At 27.3% G+C, this 21851-nt stretch overlaps 1 protein-coding gene across 1 annotated transcript; it reads right to left on the bottom strand.

Moving 5' to 3' along the window:
• Window positions 1-2011: 2011 nt before the first annotated feature.
• On the bottom strand, window positions 2012-2890 carry LOC114189553 (cell number regulator 9-like). Its single transcript, XM_028078148.1, has 4 exons — window positions 2728-2890; window positions 2578-2649; window positions 2291-2500; window positions 2012-2204 (listed from the first exon to the last, which is right to left on the bottom strand). The coding sequence occupies exons 1-4, from the start codon at window positions 2798-2800 to the stop codon at window positions 2149-2151; spliced, it is 411 nt and encodes a 136-aa protein (XP_027933949.1). The 5' UTR covers window positions 2801-2890; the 3' UTR covers window positions 2012-2148.
• Window positions 2891-21851: the final 18961 nt, after the last annotated feature.

Below are 21851 nucleotides of genomic sequence, written 5' to 3'. Positions count from 1 at the left end.
TAATATATAAATTAAAAGCAATAATTTAGAAAGTTATACAAGACAACTTTTACGAATTAATTTTGACGAGTTTTCTTTTCTCAAAATTTTTATACGGAAAATTATCATACCGTTATAGTAATGACAAATCTTTGGAGTATAATAATTATAACATTTTTATCCCATTTATTAGTGGAGTTGTTGATCTTTATATTTAGAAACAAATCTTTCACAACAAGAAAATGCTAAAGGACTTCACAAATAAGGCGAATTGTGATGGCTATTTCAAAAAGTGCAAAAGATGCTTAAGTGACTTTTTTTTTTTAAACTTCTAAAAGTTACTTTTTTAAAATGTTTAATTTAAAAGATTAACACTTTTGTAAAGCACTTTGTAAAATGTTGCGAAATTTTAATTCATTTTAAAAAGTAGTATATGAAAAAAAACTTTAAGAATTTTTTTATAAAAAGAGTAATTTTCTAGTAATCCACTTCTAGTAATTGCATATAAATTGTACTATTGTGTTTAATTTATTTTTCATTACATTTTCAGGGTATCATTCATAATTAAGTAAAAAAATTATTCATAAGTCTAAATAATTAATCCTTAGAATATAAAACAATTTCAAAATTAAAAATGTTTTTCATCTCTAAACATTTTATGTTTCTAAACTAAGGTATAATATATTTATGTAAAGTAAATGTAAAACATTATTTTCAGTATAACTTTTCCAAATATTTTATATTAATTTTCATAAACTATTAAAATTAAATATTTTATAATTTAATTTAATAACTAAATACAATTTTTTATAATAATTTAGGTAGCAAAAATATATTTAGACTTGATTCGTGGTTTGGTGTGCCACCACCACACTCTATATCGCTAGTTCTTGTTGCGATAACATTAATTTTTCACCAATTTGTATTTACAGTGCTATAATTTCATTGTTGGTCATTGTCAACTTTATTGTTGATCATTGTGAACTTGTTATTGTTGACCGAGTCCTGAGCAATACAAGTAACATTATATATATATATATATATATATATATATATATATATATATATATATATATATATATATATATATATATATATATATATATATATATATATATATATATATATATATATATAAGTTTAATTTAATTAATTTTTTTACAAAAATTATAAATAATTAAATTAAAATTAAAATATCATTACCATAACTTTAGAATTAAGGTTTAAATTTAATTTAAATTAATTTAACCCAAATCATTAAAATTCATATCAGTAAAAGTTAAATTACAGCTAATATTAAAATTAAAATTAACACTAATATATTTAAAATTATTATTAGAAGTGAGATTGTAATAACATTAACATTAAAATTATATTATAAAGACTAAATTAATATTGAATATTGAACCCGCAACAACGTTTTCCATCCTTCTTTCCAACTTTATTATTAAACCACTTAATAACTCCATACTTTAATTTTGTGATACTTGAATATCAAAGAAAATTATATTCTCAAAATTTTTGTAAAATATTAGTAATATTTATTAAAATTACACAGTAATAAAATATAATTTTTTTTAAATTTATTCAAGTAAATATTGGTCTAAGCCAATATTTTTTACAATCTAGTATAATTGGTTAAATTTATTTGTAATTACAAGTTGAAATATCGTCTCTTTGAAAAAGAAGGCAGATCAAACTGTATATAATTATGTGCCCTTACAAGCATATTAAAAACCTTATAGGAAGACATATTACGTCAGTTCTTGAAAAATAGTCATTGTAATACGTGATACACATTACATCGATTACCCCAAAAACGTATCCGATATATCCTTGAATAAAACTTTAACTAATTTACAAAAACACAAATTATATTAATTTTAATAATAATCATCTTAATATTCTTTTTATTTTAGATCGGTTTAAGAGCCAATATAAAAATCATCAAACTTGCTACATCGATATTCATATTAAACTTAAAAGTGATAAATATGGTTAGTGGATGAAATAAAATAGACGAAATCACTTACTAATAAAAGATTGTTCAAGAACATGCATGTCATAATATTCAAACATAAACATTGATGAAAATATTCTTCCTCCTTCACGTTATGTTCATTTATCTAAGCATTTGCGTGTGGATGAATAGTGATTGGGGGAGATGGATCATCTAGACATGGAAGGTGGCATTTGAGGAGGTGCATTTGGTGGCCCAATCCAACCTACATATATATAATTTGCTTAATAAACCGTCAATTTTAAAATTCTTGTAATTATATTTTCCATAAAAGAAATAGTTAATAAATACCTTTGGAAGGGTCAAAACCTCTTGCTTTTAGCTCCGCATGTTCTTGGCATAAGGCACATGGGTCGCAGCAGCAAGTAACACAGCAATCGCAACAAGGTTCTGCCGGTAACCCAAACTTTGCTCTCAGTTTCTCTCTGTAAAGGCATGAGTAGACCCAGTTGCATGCTACCACCATGAGTAACCCATACACACACCCTTGTCCAACGCAAGCTACACATTAATTCATTCTCACGTTCAAAACCACCAACACACACAAATAATCAATATACCAATAGCAATGATCTTACAACTTCGTCCTTCATCCACAATTTCTGCAATTTGGCCAAAGGTGATGCAGGGTAGACAGCAAGTTACGAAACCTGCATAACATAATCAATTACATGTAAGAAATGAATATGTTTGTTGTAAGAAAAACGAAATTAAGATGATGTTATTACATGTTACAGGTTGTTCTCCACAGGCACAGAATTCAGCTGACCATTTGGGAGGGGTAGAATGACGACCTATCATGTTAGAGGTTCAGACAAAATGTCTCAGGCTCCAGATATTTCAGACTGATTTGTTTATATAAATACCGAAGAGTACAAGGTCAACAAATATTGTTTTGGGAAACATCGACTTCATCAAATGGTTTATGCAGTTGTTTTCAGGCATAAACATGAAATTTGTTCAACAATAATTAATTATTACATGCCGGACTCCTTACCAATGCCAACTTATTTCCTTAATCATTTTCTTTAGTTGCTTTTATTCTGCCGTCTCATCACTACCATTTTCATACATTCAATTTTCTATATCCCATTTTTCTGTTCACATTTCTATTACTAAATTACACTTTTTTTGTATGTTTATTTCTTTATTTATTGGCAGTCTCATATATACTTTTTTGGCTAAATATTACACAAAAGTAAGGGCCATAACAGGACCGAAGGAATTTCTTTTGGGTCTTTTCCAAAAGTATACAACCAGCTTCTTTTGGGTCATTTGCAGCAGTGGGTCTCTTCTATTGGGCTTGTCGAACATAAACACTCCATGATTTTCAAAGACGATGGATAAACACCGAGCCCAACACAACCCAGTATTAAAATTTAAATTTAATTGTAGAATTTTCAAGATGGTATGAAGTTGTCGACGTCATGGTAGCATCAAGATCGTGCTAACGGTGACTTTGGAAGCTCAGAATTATCGATGAATGAATGTACAACAATTTTATTAATTAGATTACATTAACTCTTGTTCATGTCCTTTTATTGCTCGAAAATGGATGATTAAATATTCATTCTTGATTGGAAAGTAACAATTAATGCCAATTTCAGTGCTCTCACGCTGAATTCCATAATGGCCTTTATTGTACTTATTACATCCTTTTCATCCGAATTATAAGGCCAGCCATCAATAATTGTCTTCAGCCATTAACCAATCTCACATCCAATTATTGGAAAACCGATATCATTCCAAATCATGGATTTCAAAAAAATAACTTACTTTTGTTTTAGAATGTAAGTATTTTTTGTGAAAGACAATCTTCTTAAGTTATATAAATATAGAACTATACTTCAGATCAACCTTTTTCTGCGTATTTAATGTAACTGATTAATTATTATTTAATTTGAATTCAATGATTAGTTGTAACTAGGGATGTCAAAAAAATTCGTATTCACGGATAAAATTTGCAACGGATAGGAAATAGATATTGAAAATAGATACCCGCGGGTAACGGGTACGGGTATTTTTACACCCACATGTTAACGGGGCGGGTACGGGTATCATAGTATTCGTACCCGTGGATATCCGTACCCGCTATATTATAATTTAAATTAAAAAAAATATTAAAACATTAACACATTGATTTTAAATGGATTATTTTTTATCAATTGATTTTAAAAAATCTCTATTTATTTGTAAACTATTATTCAACACCATTTAAATGAGTTATTTTCACTTTGTTTGAAATTTATAAGGGTTATGCATTATATTTTTATTTGAATTTATGGTTAAATTTTTTTATTAAATATTAAAATGTTATTTTGTAAATAATCGTGGGATATCCGTGGATATTAAAAAAATATGTGGGTATCCAAATAACGGATACCTGCACGTATGCGTACGAGACAGATATTTATCCAGCAGGTAGGATACGGGGAGCTACTGTATGTACCCTACCCGGCCTGTTGACATCCTAGCTATAGCAACAATTGATTTATTATTTATGGATCTTTTTAGAAGTTTTATGATGTCATTAACTATTTTTTTCTCAATTCTATAAATTTATTACAAAAAGAGAAAGGGTAAAAGTATATATAAATATGATGTTAAATAGTAAATAAAGCATGACAAAAAGTTTAATATAAATGAGAGGAGATTACAATTTTTATTAAGAAAAACATGAAATAAAATGAAAGAACAGGAGTAAGGAGAAATTTATTTATTTTGTCAAGTTAATGCCTGGAGGGATCATGAATTGGAAAAGGGAGTTAGGTTAAGAAGATTTGATCTGATTTATGATACTGGCACCAAATAGGAATATACCAAAAAACTATGCTGTGCATTTCACTTCTTAGCATTCCTTTTTCACTATTTTCTTTCTTTATCAATTGGCATGTTGGTTTGGCTTAGAGGTAGTGTCTCTGTCACTATTATATATACATTCTCCACTCAAAAAGATGAGTGGTCTTGCCCTTTTCGTATTAGTCTAAAACATTGAAGAAATTCAATGTTCCAATCCCCACCACAGCCCTTCAACATTATGTAATCAACAACTGGATTAATTCACTCCATCATGTGAAATCCAACGATCAAAATATGATTCTCACATGTAAGTTTTGGATAATTCTAACCTTTTAAGGCTAATTTAATTCTATAAATTCAGTTTATAAAATGATGTTTACACTGATTTATATACTATAAATCTATTTTATTTCTATTTGATGTGATAGGTCAAATTAACAATAAATATTGTTAAAATATATTTCAAATTATTAGATGATTCTGATACCATTTTAAAACATAAACTTTTAAATTTTTAATATTTTAAAATTGGATTATAAAGAGAAGTTTACATTTCTTTATATATAATGTAAATATGTCTTATATCTAATCGATGTGAAATCTGTGTCTACTAATCTCATTTTCTGATTAAATCATAATTTTGAGAATTAATCGGTTGACGTGGTATTTATGTTTTTGTTTGTTCTATGAAAAGGAAAGCAATAGTTGCACACATCTTGTGGTCCACATAAACTCCATGAGATTATAATAATCAATATGAGTGTAGTAAAGCTAAAAAATTGGTGCTCCAAATGAAGTGCTTTAAAGGTGTTGAAAGGCATTCCACAGTGACAAGGGCAACAAAATTTTGGAGTTTAAGCTTTTAGCAGTCAGTGTTTGAAAAGGAAATAGCAAGAGGAAAGAAAATAGACAGAAAAGCTTAAAGATTTGCAAAGAAATAGATTCAATTGACACGGATCCTGATTGATTTTTTCATGTGTCCCCATGATGATTGGACAGGTTGACCAAAAAGTAGTACAAGTACAATAACTTGCAAACTTGAATTGCGGATGGGGAATGTAATGGAAGAATAATGTTAAATGTCTTTTTCATTAGGTTTTTGGTTCCACCTTCACTCATGCTCTAACTATACCCTCTTCTCAGATTTTGTTATTACTTATAATAACAAAAGTAACCAATCCTTTTCCCTTTTTTTTAACCCTACTTGGTGGAGCGGTGATGTGTAGAAAATGAATGAATAATGCACTTGTGAGCTGCCTGTTAACTTTCTTACTGCAGGGTTAATTATTTTACAAGAATCATGTCACATTGATTTTTTTTCTCTTCATCTTCATGAGCATGTGGAGATAATGGATCCAATTAACAATGTTGTGCTTTTTGTCAAAGGTATTTATGGTGTGATCTGTATGCGCCTAATGTCTACTCTGCTACTATTTGTCAGTAAATGATAAAAAAATTATTCACCCCAATTCAACATTTTTCATGTTCTTTTTAGTTTTCACACAATGGCTTCAAACTTTATGAAAATATAATTTTCATTGCACCACCTCTTTTCTGCACTGGGCAACACGATTTTAATTCACATTTCATTTTAGCAAATAATCTTTTGCTTTCTTTGTCCATATTACAAAATGAATCAGAAATGAGAGATAGGCAACTGCATATATGTTGACATTGGAAAAATAACAGAAAGTGATAGCAACTGCATCACAATTCTAATTTTATTATCATAAAGCATGCATGCTAGGTTATAATATAATAATAAATGATAATGGTAGGGTCAACTCATAAGTTTCATCAATGGCAGCTTAATTACTATTTTATGTGACTGATGCAAGAAGACAAAATGTGTCACTACAAGTGCTTTCTGCAATAAAAAAACCTATCTATCACATTGACAAATGGATATACAACTAATTTCATCATGAAAAAAAGATGACATATATTTTTGCATTTGATTAACATTTGATGGTGTCAATTGTTAATTACTTACCTTGTGACGAAAGCCATATTCATGTCACCCAAATCGATACCTAACAAGCCACGATGAGTCATAGACAAAACATAGATTTGGAAGTGTCGTGAAAACTGAGTGCGGTTACAATGTTTCATAAATGCACATGATGCAGTTCCTACTTGCACCAAAGTCATCTAACCCTCATGAATCACGACTCTATCAAGATTTAAAAAAATATTAGGTTGTAAAGCAATTGCATATGTATGGCGTGCAGATTTAGTAAGTTTATGAAGAGGATGATTGATTTTTAAGTAATAAAAGATTGAGGAGAAAGAGGGGACATTGATTATGGTATCTCATGGAGACCATTTTCCTTGGCTATTTTAAGCACTGATTCTGCTACGTGCATATGAAGTTATGCTTGCCACCGTATGTTGCAGGATGACGCTATCTAGTCAATGCCCATGCGGATAATGGATTACACACATGCCTCAGAATTACTCAATTTAATACCAAGCCATATATGGTCAAGCACTAGATATGGATTAAAACCTGCAACAAAAAGGTGAAAGGAGAATCAGTGGCCCACTGTAAAACGCACTATATTCTTTTAATTACAATAAACTCTGCACTTCATTCAAAACCGACCAATTTAAATCACTCCTTAGTTAATGCTATACAGATCGACATTGATCTTAAGAGAGTAATTTTTATTTTAAAATTAAGATCATTTGGGTGAATTTTTTTCAGTCATATATTGCAAAATTTCAATGCACTATTATGGTTTATTACTAAACTCACTCTTCACATAAATGTTGAGCCGAAATTAAAAAAACCTATCATAGTATACTAGTTTATACAAAAGAGGATTGTGTCACGTGTGCTTTTTGGGACCATGTATTTTGAAAAAGCACCGAAGACAGTCCCAGAAGGCGAATGTTGTTGTGTGGCCACGAGATATGCAAGGCCCAGGTGTGCCTAAAAATGTAAAAAAACTGCAGAGTATTGATAGTGTTTCCTAAACCTAAAAGGGTGAATTTGCCAGCAGTAACCCACCCACGAAAGTAATTTTCAACCTCCCATAATGGCCAAATTGTTGTCTTTAAATTTGGTATTCACGAAAAGAGCCATTAGGAAACTTAAAGAAACGTATTTGGGGAAATACTGTGTTGGTGGGAGCAACATAGTCATACATAGATAGTCATAGTGTAGTATCCTTCCAACGTCATCCACACTCAAAAACCCACTGAAACAAGTTCCTTTGTCTCTTCCACTGCACAGAGCAACTCCTCTTCTACCTCTGTAGACTCCCCAAATTCATTACTCTCACTCTGTCATGGAATCTTTACACGTGCTTCTGCATGCATTCTAACATCTATGTACTCACCACTAATGGTTATCGGATTATTTACCTAAAATATTGTCTTTGGTTTCCTTAATCACTTCTATTTGTTTATAATTTTCTAAGTGTTTGTTAATGGCTCGCCTAAAAACAAAATAAATGTGTATCTACTTATAATATTAAAATAATTTGTTGTTGTTACCTGCTGCTGAAGTAGGAAACAAACAATGTCCGTCGGATGTAAAAAGATAGAAAAAGAATTAAATTTAAAAAATATTTCTTATAAATTAAATTAGTTTATATATTATTTAAAAATTAAATTTAGATAAATTAATTTAAAATATTTTTTATAATATATAAATTAATCTTAACTTATAAAGAAGTTTATTTTAGGTTTAATTACTCTTTTAGTTCTTGTTTTCGTTCAAAAATGTCAATTTGGTCATCTAATTTTTTTAGTCTCAACTTGATTTTTATTTTTGAAAAATTGATGCAATTTGGTTTTGATTCAATTTGATCGATTGATTCAAAAGTTATTAACAAGAACAACTTGTTTTGTTGGTATAATTAACATAATTTTAGTTTTAATTTTGATGAGAAATCCTTGATCAATTTCAAGAAATCTAACAAAAAATACAAAATTGAATCAAATTTTAAAAAATAAGATCAAATTGAGACAAAAAAAAAACTAGAGAACCAATTTGACATTTTTAGATGAGAATGGAGACAAAAAAGTAATTAAACCTTTATTTTAATTTTGAAACTATTTATACATATTGTAAGATTGGAAGGAAGACTATAATGTGCATTGGTAATAATTTAATTTACATATAAATTAATTTTTGGCTATATATGTAAATATATGTAAATAGAAAGACTTTCTTAAGAATAATATGCATTATATATTAGTTAAAATTTAGTTCAAGTGTAGACAAATTTAATAAATATAATAATAATAGTTAAATAATATATTTATATAATGTCATAATTTAATAACGGATGAATCATCTATTGATAAATTCATCAATAAAATGAGCAATAAATTTTTTGTTAAGTATAATGAGATTTTTTTACATATTAAAGAGAGATGAGTGAGAAGAAGAACATAAGAAGAATAAAAGGAGGAAAAGAAATAGAAAGAGGAGGACAAGGCGTGACGGTGGTGAATGCGCATTGATTGTGGAGGTGCAATGATGATAGCGACTTGACGACAATGGTGACCGAAGTTGGAGGAGAAGAAGGAAGGAGAGAAGGAAGAGGAAGAGGAAGAGGAGAGGCGGCGAAGGCACAACGACTTGACGACGGTGACAACTAGAGTTAGAGGAGAAGGAGAAAGAGGAAGAGGAGGAGGAAAATGAAGAGGAAGAGGAAGAGGAAGATGAGGAGTTGGATGCAACAATAACATACGCGACGACCAGCGGCGGATCTTAACCACAAGTTTTGGAGGGGCCAAATAGTATAATTCTTTCATCATTAAATTATTGGATCATTAGTATAATGTTTTAAAAATTGGTTCTTCTAACTGAATAATTTGATCTTTAGTTTAATGCTGTGAAAAATATAATATATCTTGTTTTCATCTTCACGAATAATTTCACTTTTATCATTTTTGAATAATGAATATATTCTTTTATTCTTCATCAATATACCTATTTTTAAAATAATATTAAAAATAATTTATCATACCTTACTAAAAAAATTGAGAAGTGTAAATATTAAAGAAAAAATATAGTATAGTTAAGTAACAATTAAAATTCGGTTATGAAAAACACATAATACATTGTTTTTTCTTTTATATTCATAAAAAATGAATATACCAAAGGCTCATGAGATAAAAAAAACAATGTTAGCTATTAAATTAATATTTCATTATTAAGTAAAATAAAAGAGAATTATTTTTCTTTTCTTCGAAAAAGAAATAAGACAAATGAGAAATGAGAGAAAAAATAATTACTTTTTTCTTAAAAAATAAAATATGAGAGTGAGAGATAAGTACAATTTTTGTAAAACTAACAAGACAACAAGAAATGACATAAAACATATCTTAATAAATATTTGGTTTAATTATTATTTTTATTATTATTTTTTAGGTCAAATATTTTAAGTTGGTCCTCCAATTTTGTTTAGTTTCAATTTGGTTCTGAATTTTGAAAAAAGGGTGCAATTTGGTTATTTTTATTAAATTTCTTGAAACAAATCAATATTTTTTCATTAAACTTAAAGTTGCAAATAAAGATAGTTTGTTTTGTTGGTATAATTAACATACTCTCACTATCATTCTTGATGAAATCCTTGTTCCACTTTAACAAATTTAATGAGAATAACCAAATTGCATCAATTTTTCAAAAGTCATAACCAAATTAAGACTAGAAAAAACTTGAGAACCAACTTGATATTTTTAGATGAAAATAGTGACGAAAAGATTAATTAAACCTAAATATTTTTATTCTTTATATATTAAATTTTATGTTTTATTATCTATTAACATTAATTGGTTGTATTTTATAAAAGAAATAAAAAGTTTTCATCCATTTATAAAATATACTACTTATAATTTTAAAAATTTTAAAAAATTTAAAAAATTTAAAAAATTTAAAAAATATATATATTTAAAAAAAAATTCAAAAATCTTTGGGGAGGCCATGGCTCCTCCCAACTCCTTCTATGCTCCGCCATTGGCGACGACAATGATAACATTGTTAGAGGCGTGGTGAGGAGGAGAATGAGGAGAAAAGAAGGAGGTAAAAGAAGAAAAAAACAAAAAAAAAAAGAGAGGAAGAAGATTCAACATTTATTGACAAATTTTAGTGACAGTCAAAATTTGTTAACAATTATTAACTAATAATTTTGCGATCATTAGTTATTACTGACAAATTTCACAGTATATAAATAAAATTTATCATTTTAAAAATGAGTTTTGAGAGTCAGTAATCCGTTGATAAACTAAAATTATTGATAGATTTTTTTTTCTACTACCGACTAATATTGATTATCAATAATACACGATTTTCCATCGATACAAGTTTTATTTTTATATTAAAACTTGAATAAAGTTAATGTGCCTATATTTATATTTTACTATAATAAGATTATAACACTAAGTGCTCGTACTTTTTAAAAAGAAAAAATGATGAACATCCAATTTTTTTATTAATTTAAAAATTAATGAAAAATATTGAGTAAAAAAATAATAACTTACCAAAAAATAAAACTAAAATAACCAAAACCATTTTTTTTAAATGATAACAAAGATCATCGAGAACATAAAAGAAATTAGGAAATACTTTGTTTTTATAGAAAGAAAAAAATTGTTTTTACTTGTGAGTCTAGGTAAGTTATAAATAAGTTGAAGACAACTAATGCACCAACTTAGAGATTTTTAATTATTTTTTTAACCTAAAAATACCTTGAATTTAACCATAGTTACGAGAGAAAAAAATGAAGAAAATTTTCTACTCTTTCCATAGATACCTTGGATAATCAAATTCAATACCTGCAATTTTATTTATGAAATAGAAAAAGTTGATAAATAAAAAATAAATAAACATAAAACAGTGGTGCAAATATAATCATTATATATACAAATACTCATAATTAAGCCAGGATTATGAGAGATAAAATTAAATAGTTTTTTCTCCTATACATCTCGATCTCAAGCATTCAAAATTGATATTAGTATGTTAGTCAATAACCTCACAGAAGACATATACAGAGGGGGAAAAATAGTTTTTTACTATTTTAGTTTCACGTTAAATAATTTGGTTCTCTTCTAAGTTAGATTATATAGAAACATTTTTCTAAACTTTGAATAAATGGATAGAAATTAATGTTTCTATGTATGTTAAGAATTATTTCCATAAAAACTTATCTCATTGTTTTTTTCTATTTACTTGTTTGTTTTGTGTTTAATATTATGTTGGTCAAACATTTCTTTGTTATTGACCTCAGACTTTCAACACATCCTCTCACGTCGAGGTATATGTATCCTGTGATTAAAAATTAATGGGTGATTCAAATTCAACTCTACAAAATCGAGCTTGTAAGGTGAGGTTTGCACCTATTATATACTATGAAATTGTATTATCTCTAGTCGATATGTGGGACTTCCAATACACCTTTTCAAGCTGTGAGACTTCCAACACACCCTCTCACGCCCGAGGTATATACATCTCGTGCGTGGAACTAGAAATTAATGGGTGGTCCAAACTCAACCCTACAAAACCGTCTTGTAAGGTGAAGTTTACACTCACTTATATACTATGAAATTGTCTTGTCTCTAGTTGATGTGAGACTTCCAACACATCCCCTCACAATGGGTGGTCCAATGACTTTAATATCATGTTAAGAAGTTGACTTCTAAGCCTAACGCAACCCCACAAGACCGGCTTGTAAAGTGAGATTTGCACCCACTTTATATACTATAAAATCGGCTTGTAATGTGAGGTTTGCACCTACTTATATACTATAAAACCGGCTTATAAGGTGAGGTTTGCACCCACCATTATTATAAAATTGTCTTATTTCTAGTCAACATAAGACTTTCAACATATGACTTATTTTCTTAATTAAAGTTTTTATTATCTTTTTTAATTTATTTAATTTTTAAATTTTTAAAAAATTATTGATTATTACCAGCATCAATAAATAGTTAGATTATATATATATATATATATATATATATATATATATATATATATATATATATATATAAAAGTTAAGATCCAATGATTGGATTAAAATAAATACTAAAAATATCAATCAACAAATAAATATGTAATCTTAAATATGAAAAAAAAAATCTAGGAATATTGTTAATGGACCTAAATAAACAATTTTTAAATACTTTATTATTCTAAAATACAAATAAATAATAAAAGATTTATTTTTTATTTAAAGAAAAATCTTTTAAAGAAATATATTAATTTCATACATATCCAATGGTTATTTATGGTTAGACAATCAATTTGTATCAGTTATTAATGGAGGAGTTAGTAGAAAAGTACCTTTTCAAAAAGTATTGTTTAACTAAATAGGTTACCCTATTTTTTTATGATTTATTTATCTTTGAACAGATTTGTACAAATTTTTCATGTTAATAAAAAACCATTAATTTGGTATATTTAATTAAAGATAAACTTTTTTTTAGACGAGGATAATAAGGTATTAAGATATATTATATGATTTCGGGACCTAAATTTGATTTCATAGGTAGTATTTTTTTAATAATATGTAATTTTGACTGATAAATATGAATACTTCTTTATTTTGTTCATATATTTTTATATTATTGTAATGATCACGATAGTACGAATATAGATAATAAGAGGTGTAGGTAGGGTTATGGTCCCTAAAAAAATTGAATGTTTTAAATTTTATGTAGCAAAAAATTCTAAATTTTTTTAAGTTATATATAATGATAAAAATTTTAAAATTGTTTAATATTATATGTAGTAAAAAAAATTTAAATTATATATAGTATATGAAGAATTGATGAGAATTAAATTAAATATTTTTTATTTTTTTTATAAAACACAACTAATACCGATAAATAAAAAATACACAAATCAAATATAATAAAGAATAAAAAAATTTATTATGATTATTTTATTTTATTTTTTATTGTCTTTTGAGTTTTTTACATATTATATCAAGTTTTTTTCTTATTTCTCATATGTTCTCTCTTGTTCTTGAGGGACAACAAAAAAAATAATTATCTCTTGTCTCACTTGATGGTGAATATTAGTTTAATAATTAACATTATTTATTATATGAATAATGTTAATTATTCATGAGTATTTTGTATATTCATTTTGTATGAATATAGTATAAAACAGAATTGTACTTCCTGCGTCTCTCAATTCTTCATAACCGATATTTAACTGTCACATTATCATAAATTTCTCTATATCTCTCCATTTCATTCATAATGTTTCTTTTCACTGAATTTTGTAATAGGATATAAGTTAGTTCTTGTACAAGTGGTTTTTTTCACTCAAACCATTATTTTCTCCGGTATGTGATTCAGTCTCACTTATCATTTATCCATCTTCCTAACTTCCTTAGGCATAACTTCTTGTCTTTTGCATTTAAGCATTAAACATTAGAGGAGTTTTTCCACATCACACACTTTCTCAAGACCTTGTTCTTATTGTTGAACATGTCCTCTAAATTCTATTCTCATCAAACCAACTACCTTGTTTACCTTTCCCATCTACATTCCTTAAATCCCTTCACCACATTAATTCTTGTTTATCATGATATGTATTCACCACATTAATTCTTGTCTATCATGATATGTATGGTTTACATTAAAACCCATTATAAGTTATGTATTTGAATATAATGGATTGAAAAGAGTTTTTTTTATAGTATTACCTTTTCTTTAATAGTTTAAATGAAGAATGTGAGAACCCTTTTTCTTTTTCTCTTTTGCCTGAAACATTCAAAACCAGTCTCACTCCTAGTCACTCTCACTTTCCAATCCTTCTCTCTGCTCCCTCATTTCCTCTCTCAAAAAGCTTGAGCACTTGTCCACCATCTGAAATCATCCCTCTTTTCTTAGTGCAGTAGGTAGGCTTGGAGCCAGTACAGAATCCTCCCTTCAAGTTGAGCATCCTTCTCCTCCGCGTAAGTTAATTTCAGTTCCCAATTCCCCTTAGTTCCCAATTTCTAGAATTTCATCCCTTTCTAAGTTGAATTTAGACGGTTGTGGTACCCTTTCTGTTAGGGGTTTTCTTCTTTACAAGCCAGTGTTGTCTAGAGGTAAGGGAAACTAAATTGTTTTCTTTAAATTTGCATAGAAACTATTCCTGATGGATGTGTATTCATGATTGATGTGTTGTATTGATGTTTAAATCGGATGGTAATGCTTGGGATGGGTTTATTCACGAATTTCTGGTTTTGCATGTGAGAACAGGATGAAAATCTAATGTTTTTGTCTGAGTGAGCGACTCTCGCCTGAGCAAAAATATCAAAAACTCATCATCGCCCTCTATTCGTGTTGTCGCCTAGGCGAAGATCTGTCACTTGAGCGAGAGAAAGTCTCGCCTGAGTGAGAGGATCTAGTCTAAGCGAGAATTCGTAGAGTTTTCAATTGTTCTTTGTTTTGGTTCAATTGTTCGGGCGAGAAGGGATTGCTTAGGCGAGAGGGCGAGAGAATGAATGTGTTTAATTCTCTGATTATTATGAATGAATGTGTACCTTAAATGTTAAACCATGAATTGAGAGAATGATATGCTTGAAATGGTGTTTGACGATATGCACAGTATTAATGTGTGAATTTGAAATATGAGAAAGGTGGTTGATCTAGAATTCCAAGGGAAAATTCTAAAATGTATGTTTAGTGTATGTAAGGGCATGAGGACTCACTATGGAGGTATCCTGAAACTTCAATAATCTCATTCACGCTCAGATAGAGCAGAATGGATTATGTCGTGAAGAGTAGTAGAAGGTCCTAGTCTTTGGACTCCTAGACGAGAATGGGACTTACCTTGTGAGTAGTTGGGTGATAACCCCTTAAGGCTAGACTCTGCAGAGTTTGAAAACCACACACAAATGCTTGCCACCATGAGGTCTAATTAGGGATGGAAAAATTACTCATACCGTGGGTACTCGCGGAAAAAATTCGTGACGGATAGTTGGTATCCGTGGGTATCAGGTAGCGGGTATTTTAATACCCGCTTATAAACGGGTAGGGTGCGAATATCATCCTATCCGTACTCGAGGGTACCCGTTACCCGTAAAAAAATTAAAATTAAAATTGCTTTATTAAATTAAATTAAATTAAAATTAAAATTAAAATTAAAAATATTATATTATATTATATTATATTAAAATTAAAATTTAATTTATATTTAATTTTACTTTTTTTTTGTAATTTTATTTAAATTTAATTTCAAATATTTATAAAATATATTTTTTAAATATTTGTGGGTATCCACGGATTTTAAAATACCCGTGGATATTTTTTAAACGGGTACCCGCACAGGTAGCGGGCAAATTTTTTTGTTGCAGGTCGAGTTGCGAGTAGGCACTATCCGTGTCCAACCCGACCCGTTGTCATCCCTAGGTCCAATGCCACTTACATAGATCTGGATAATTGAGTCAAGTGTCAACTGTTTTTTTGTGTTATTGTACTTTAGTGATTGTTGTTGAATTACTAAATTATACTCCCCTCTTGGATAGGAGTTGAGAAGGCGGAGTAGGATCTACTGATAGTAGTATAGTTTGTATGTTTTGTTATAAAGTTGGAACTCTCTTTTAACTTTATTTTTCTTGACCATGTTGTAAATATAGTTAGTATTATTATAGTTATTTTGGAAGACTATATTAATACTTTATATTGACTTCTTTTCATAATCTGTTTTGTTTTATCATGATATGATGTTTTGTTTAGTTTTAGTAGTGTAAAAACTATTAAATGAGATGTTACAAAGAATCTATGAATAACTCATCGTATCACTCTAATTGATTCTTTGTGTGGATAATAAAGATCTAATTTTTATGATTCAGTTTATATATTACAATGCTTTCATATATGTGAAATGCATTATTAAAATATAAGAATATTAGTACTTGAGTTAATGAAGGAAGTTTGTATATATTTATTTTTCTTTAAATGTATTTTAATGTTCTTATATGTATCTTTTTGTAGTTATTTGTGTTTTTGTTAGATTTTAGATAGCATGACGTTGAGAAACACAACAAGACGGTAAACATTTCTTGACATTAAAACAAAAATTAATTATTTATTTCAATCGCTTGAATAATTTTATTAGATTTCTATTTTAAAAGTCTCTTACTTTTTACTTTGATCATATTATTTACAAAGAGAGATAACACATCTACACAAGGAGTGAATTTCTGTCTTCTTTTTTTCTTTTATCCAACATCTTTTGTTGTAATTATCTCTTCTGTATTCGCTTTTATTATTCATCTTACAAATCTTGAAGATCGAAATTAAAACAAAAATCAACACGTCTTTGAGGTCCAGCCATAAATACTCGTTGCATGCTGCGGCTACCACCTGTCATCAGTCATCAGAATTAGAAGAAGAGAAATAGAAATGAAACAGTGATACTTATAATGCATAAGAAATGACAAACATCGTTTAGTTTACCAAAAAATTGTTCAGAAATCTTAAGGTCCCTGGTGCCTTGTGCAGAGTGCAATCTTACGCCATGAATCTATGTCCATTTGTCTCTATATAACACTCACTCATCAGTAAATTGGAGACAATAATCGCAGACACCCTTAATGTCTCTGTTTTTACTTCCCAATAATAACCGCGTTTCACATGTTCTCATGTTGCTATTTAAGTCCATTTTAGTTCCTTATACTCATATTTAACCATTTTCTAATCAATTCCTTTTGCATTGTGTTGGGATCCTAATTATTCATCAATCAGAAGGAAAATACAAAAGGTTCAGCTAAAACCAAATCTGAAATCTCCATGCATCCTTTTTCCTTAGACTAAATGGAGCTACTATGCCTTTACTTTTGAAGTAGAATATTTTCAGAATATTCCAAATCTGAGAAATATAGGAATAGGTAGAAGAGTGAAGTGAGTTGGAAAAAGTCACAAAGTTTGAAAAATAATAAATTATGGAACTGAATCCAGGACCCCAAGCTCCAATTATTGTTTGGTTTCTTGAAGAGAGCTCCACCAACATCATCTTTAATTCAAATGAGTAGTAATTGTGATACTGAATTCAGGACCCCAATTATTTCATTTTCCAAGATTTTTCAGTCCCTGCTTTGTGCTCTTCTTGATATTATCAAGGTTATGTTTCTTCTCTACTAGAGAGTGAACATTTGCGGATTCTCAAACACATGTTCCTTTTATATAATATATAAGTAATTTGTATTAGTTTTATAATAAATAGTTTTAAAAAGGTGATACTGCTATTACTTTTGATTAACATATATTATAACAAAAATTAGATTGTCAGTATAAATAAAAATTAAAACTCTGATTTTTAGTGAAATCAAATTTTGTTTCAATATACACTATAAATGTTACTATGATAAGATCAAACTTTGGGTTTTATAACTCATACTTGTGATCTTTGCAAAAATAAAATTTAATTTTTTATATCCATTGTCTAGTACTACTACTGTCTATAATTATAACTTTATGCATCTTTACTTTTTATTCCTGTCCGTTATGAAAACGTAATCATTTACTTCTTTTTTTAATATAATTTTTATCTTTTTTATAATTATTTGACTTTTTAATTAAAATCATAATAAAAGTTATAAAAAAACCTTAAAATTGTATTATCCTCAATATGATATTAGAATAATGGATAGAATGGTTTTTCATATTAGAATTGATAGATTGCTTTTAAGTATAATTTTTTTGATTAACTTTTAAATGTTATTTGATATGAAATTTCAAGAAAGTTATGTATAACACAATGCACACAAAAATGATTATTGACTAGTATGTACATAAACATAGTTTTATTCACAATTAAAATGTTTGACAGCAAATAAAATATGTTATTTATATTATATATATATATATATATATATAAATATATATATATATATATATATATATATATATATATATATATATATATATATATATATATAAAGAAAATGGTATATACGTCACAGTAAATCTGCCCTGACATTTAAAGCAATGTGAAGACTGTCACGGATGCAAATCCTCTTTTACTTCCGGCCAAAATAAATATTTGACTATTTAGTTTGTTTTTATTAGTATTTTGTTTTTTTATAGTGGTAGGAATCTCTATGTACCATTTTTTCTTATTTTTTTTGACATCCACCCAATACATTTCTAATTAGTTTAATCACTGTGTTTTCTTTTGTAACGAAAGTATACAAATTCAATATAGACCTATCTCCATTTAAGAAAATATTTAAAGGGCAAAAAGAATTTGTTTGAGTTATGCCTATCTTTTTAGAGAAAATTGTTTTCTTTTAACAATTCTTGTTATATACTTAAACTACGTAAATAATCACTTCAACGGAATGTTTCTGTGTTCTAGCTGGTGTAGAAACCTAACTTTTAACTAAAAGAAATTGATATCATAACAAGAATCTATTTTAATGTTGACAAATAGAGTTATGAACAAAGATATCACAAAATTTTCAATTACTTATAACAATTCATGAGAGGGCTCATGATATTATATCCTAAAATAGTGAAAAATTATATTATATCCTAAAATTCCAAATCTTGTAAATATGTGATTTTTATAAGATATCTTTTCATAAGCAAATTAATCTGTAAAACAATTTTATAAAATATGCAATATTGTACATTATTTTGATAATAAATGACATAAATAAAATAGAAATGATGAACAATTTAAGAAATTTTGACCCACAAAATTAAAAAGAATTGGTAATTATAATAATAAAGTCAACTCACACATGCACTCTTAATTAATGCAATTAAAAATCGAATCCAGATATCTTATTTAAAGTTAACTTATATGCATTTATGTATATGTGTAATTATATGTTCTGGTTTTTATGGTTTTTCATTCAGTCAAAATATATATATATATATATATATATATATATATATATATATATATATATAATGATTTCGAGAATACAGTAATGTTTTTGAATTAAAATTAATTTTATATATTTTAGCGAATTAACTTGCATAAATATTTTATGCAGATGTTAAATTTAAACAATTTAGTACATTCCAAGAGAATACCAACAACTATATACAGTCTCTGAAGTCATGAGTATACTAATGATCAAAATAATAATATAATTGTTGATACACTGACAGTCCAAGATATATTTTATCACCTGATGTATATTACAGTATTATTTTATAATTTAATATTTAATAAATATAAAATTGAAAAAAAGTTAGTAATTAAATAAGTACTTTATATTTTATAGATAATTATTAGTTTCTCCGTAAACAGTTTATAAAAGCATACTTTTCGATAGAAAACACTTTGACTTTTTTGTTGTATAACTAACTGGTTTCAGTTATATTAATTATTAAATATTATTCTTTTCCAATCAAGCCAGCTATATTTTTTCTAGAATAATATTTTCATAGACAAGTTATTATTCTAAAAATAATAATAAACAATAATTAGTTATATAAAATGATAAATAAATACAACTCTTATCAACCATAAAATGAAACCTAAATGATTTATCAACACAAGACCATCCAAAATTTTATTGGTGATGTGTATCGTCCCAAGCTAATACTTAAGTTACGGATTATGTATATAAAGCAAGACTATATTAATTCATCCATTTTGTTATGTTCATTTATAAGCTCATGGACTTTATGAAAATTGACTAATCATTTTCATCATCATTTTCTATATAGATTCAACTGTAATGAATTTAGTTTCAAGTTGTGTTTCATCCACTTAATAAGGTATGCATTATTACACACATTTTCCTCTACATCATTTACTTATATGTAACCCATTGTTTGTTTGATTGCATGGTTAGATAAAGACACAATACACTTGTCAAACATTATATGCCAACAGCAGATCAAACATGTGATACCTTACACCATTTTTTATGCATGTTACTGTATTTCGGATTCAATTTTTGCCTCTAATTCATAGTCTTTATTTTTCCAAAAGTACTCTAATACCTCAATTAAAAATCTTACTTTGTTCATGTTCTAAAAACTCATATTTTCAGAAAATCAAATTTCGTAAGATCATTAATACGATAAATAATTAAATTCTATCCTAAATTATGACATTACTTTTTAAACTACCAAAAAACTATTGAATAATAATCAATTTTAGTGATAAAAATTGATACTTATTATAGTGATCAATTTACAAAATTAAAAAAATATTGGTTACTAAAATAATCACTATTATGAATACAAAATTATAATTAGTTGCTAAATTTGTCACTGATTAATTAGAGACTAATTTAGAAACTAATTTATTTGGTAGTCAAAACTTTAATAACTAATATTTAGTGATCAATTTATAAACTAATTTTTTTTAGCCTAAAACCTTGATAGCTAAATTCTAGAGATCATTTATAATATTCTATTTATAATAATAACTATTTTAGAAATCAATAATTTTTATTTTATTTTATAAATTGGTACATAAATTAGTTATTATACTGATTAATAATTTTTTTTCATTAAAATTGATTTTTATAATAAAAAAGTTTCTGCTAATGTGTAATAAGTTTATATGGATATTTTTTATTTATTTAAAATATATCAAATAAATTTGAGGTTGAAAACCTTTTTTTTATAATTTTTAAGACTTGTGATTATTGGACTTAAAAAAAATGTATCAAACATCAACAGAGTTACCTTTCATCTTACTCTTATATTTTTTCTAACTATTTAAAACTTATACTAGGAAAAAAAAATCAAGGGTAATGCGAATTACTTATTAGAACTATTATATTAGGGGAAAAAAAAATAAAGGGTAAAGAAATATAATAACTCTCTTAAAGGGGTAGGTAGCAATAAAGTGTTTAGTTTCTCAAGAACATGAAAATGTTTGTTTTAAATGTTTGATTCTTTGCTGATTTTGTGTGTGTTATTTCTCTACTTTATTTTCATAATATATTGATTATCATTAATTTTAACGTTTTAAAATATTTTAAAAAGATATTTAAACTATTAGTACAATATATTTTTTATGACTAGCAGAGGACAATACTAAAAAAATTAGTAAAGAATTTCAAATGTTTGATTCTTTGTTGATTTTTTGTGTATTGTTTCTTTACTGTGTTTTCATACT

The sequence above is a fragment of the Vigna unguiculata genome, chromosome 7 (genome assembly GCF_004118075.2).
Source record: "Vigna unguiculata cultivar IT97K-499-35 chromosome 7, ASM411807v1, whole genome shotgun sequence".
Taxonomy (NCBI): domain Eukaryota; kingdom Viridiplantae; phylum Streptophyta; class Magnoliopsida; order Fabales; family Fabaceae; genus Vigna; species Vigna unguiculata.
The sequence above is the reverse complement of the archived record's forward strand: the minus strand, read 5'-3'. Positions and strand labels throughout refer to the sequence as shown.

Bases quoted from the DNA above. Each gene is read 5' to 3' on its own strand.
- LOC114189553 (XM_028078148.1), bottom strand. From the start codon at position 2,800: ATGATAGGTCGTCATTCTACCCCTCCCAAATGGTCAGCTGAATTCTGT. The intron at 2,650-2,727 runs GTAATAACATCA...TATGTTATGCAG, and splicing joins TGGAGAACAACCTGTAACAT to GTTTCGTAACTTGCTGTCTA. The intron at 2,501-2,577 runs GTAAGATCATTG...ATTAATGTGTAG, and splicing joins TGTGGATGAAGGACGAAGTT to CTTGCGTTGGACAAGGGTGT.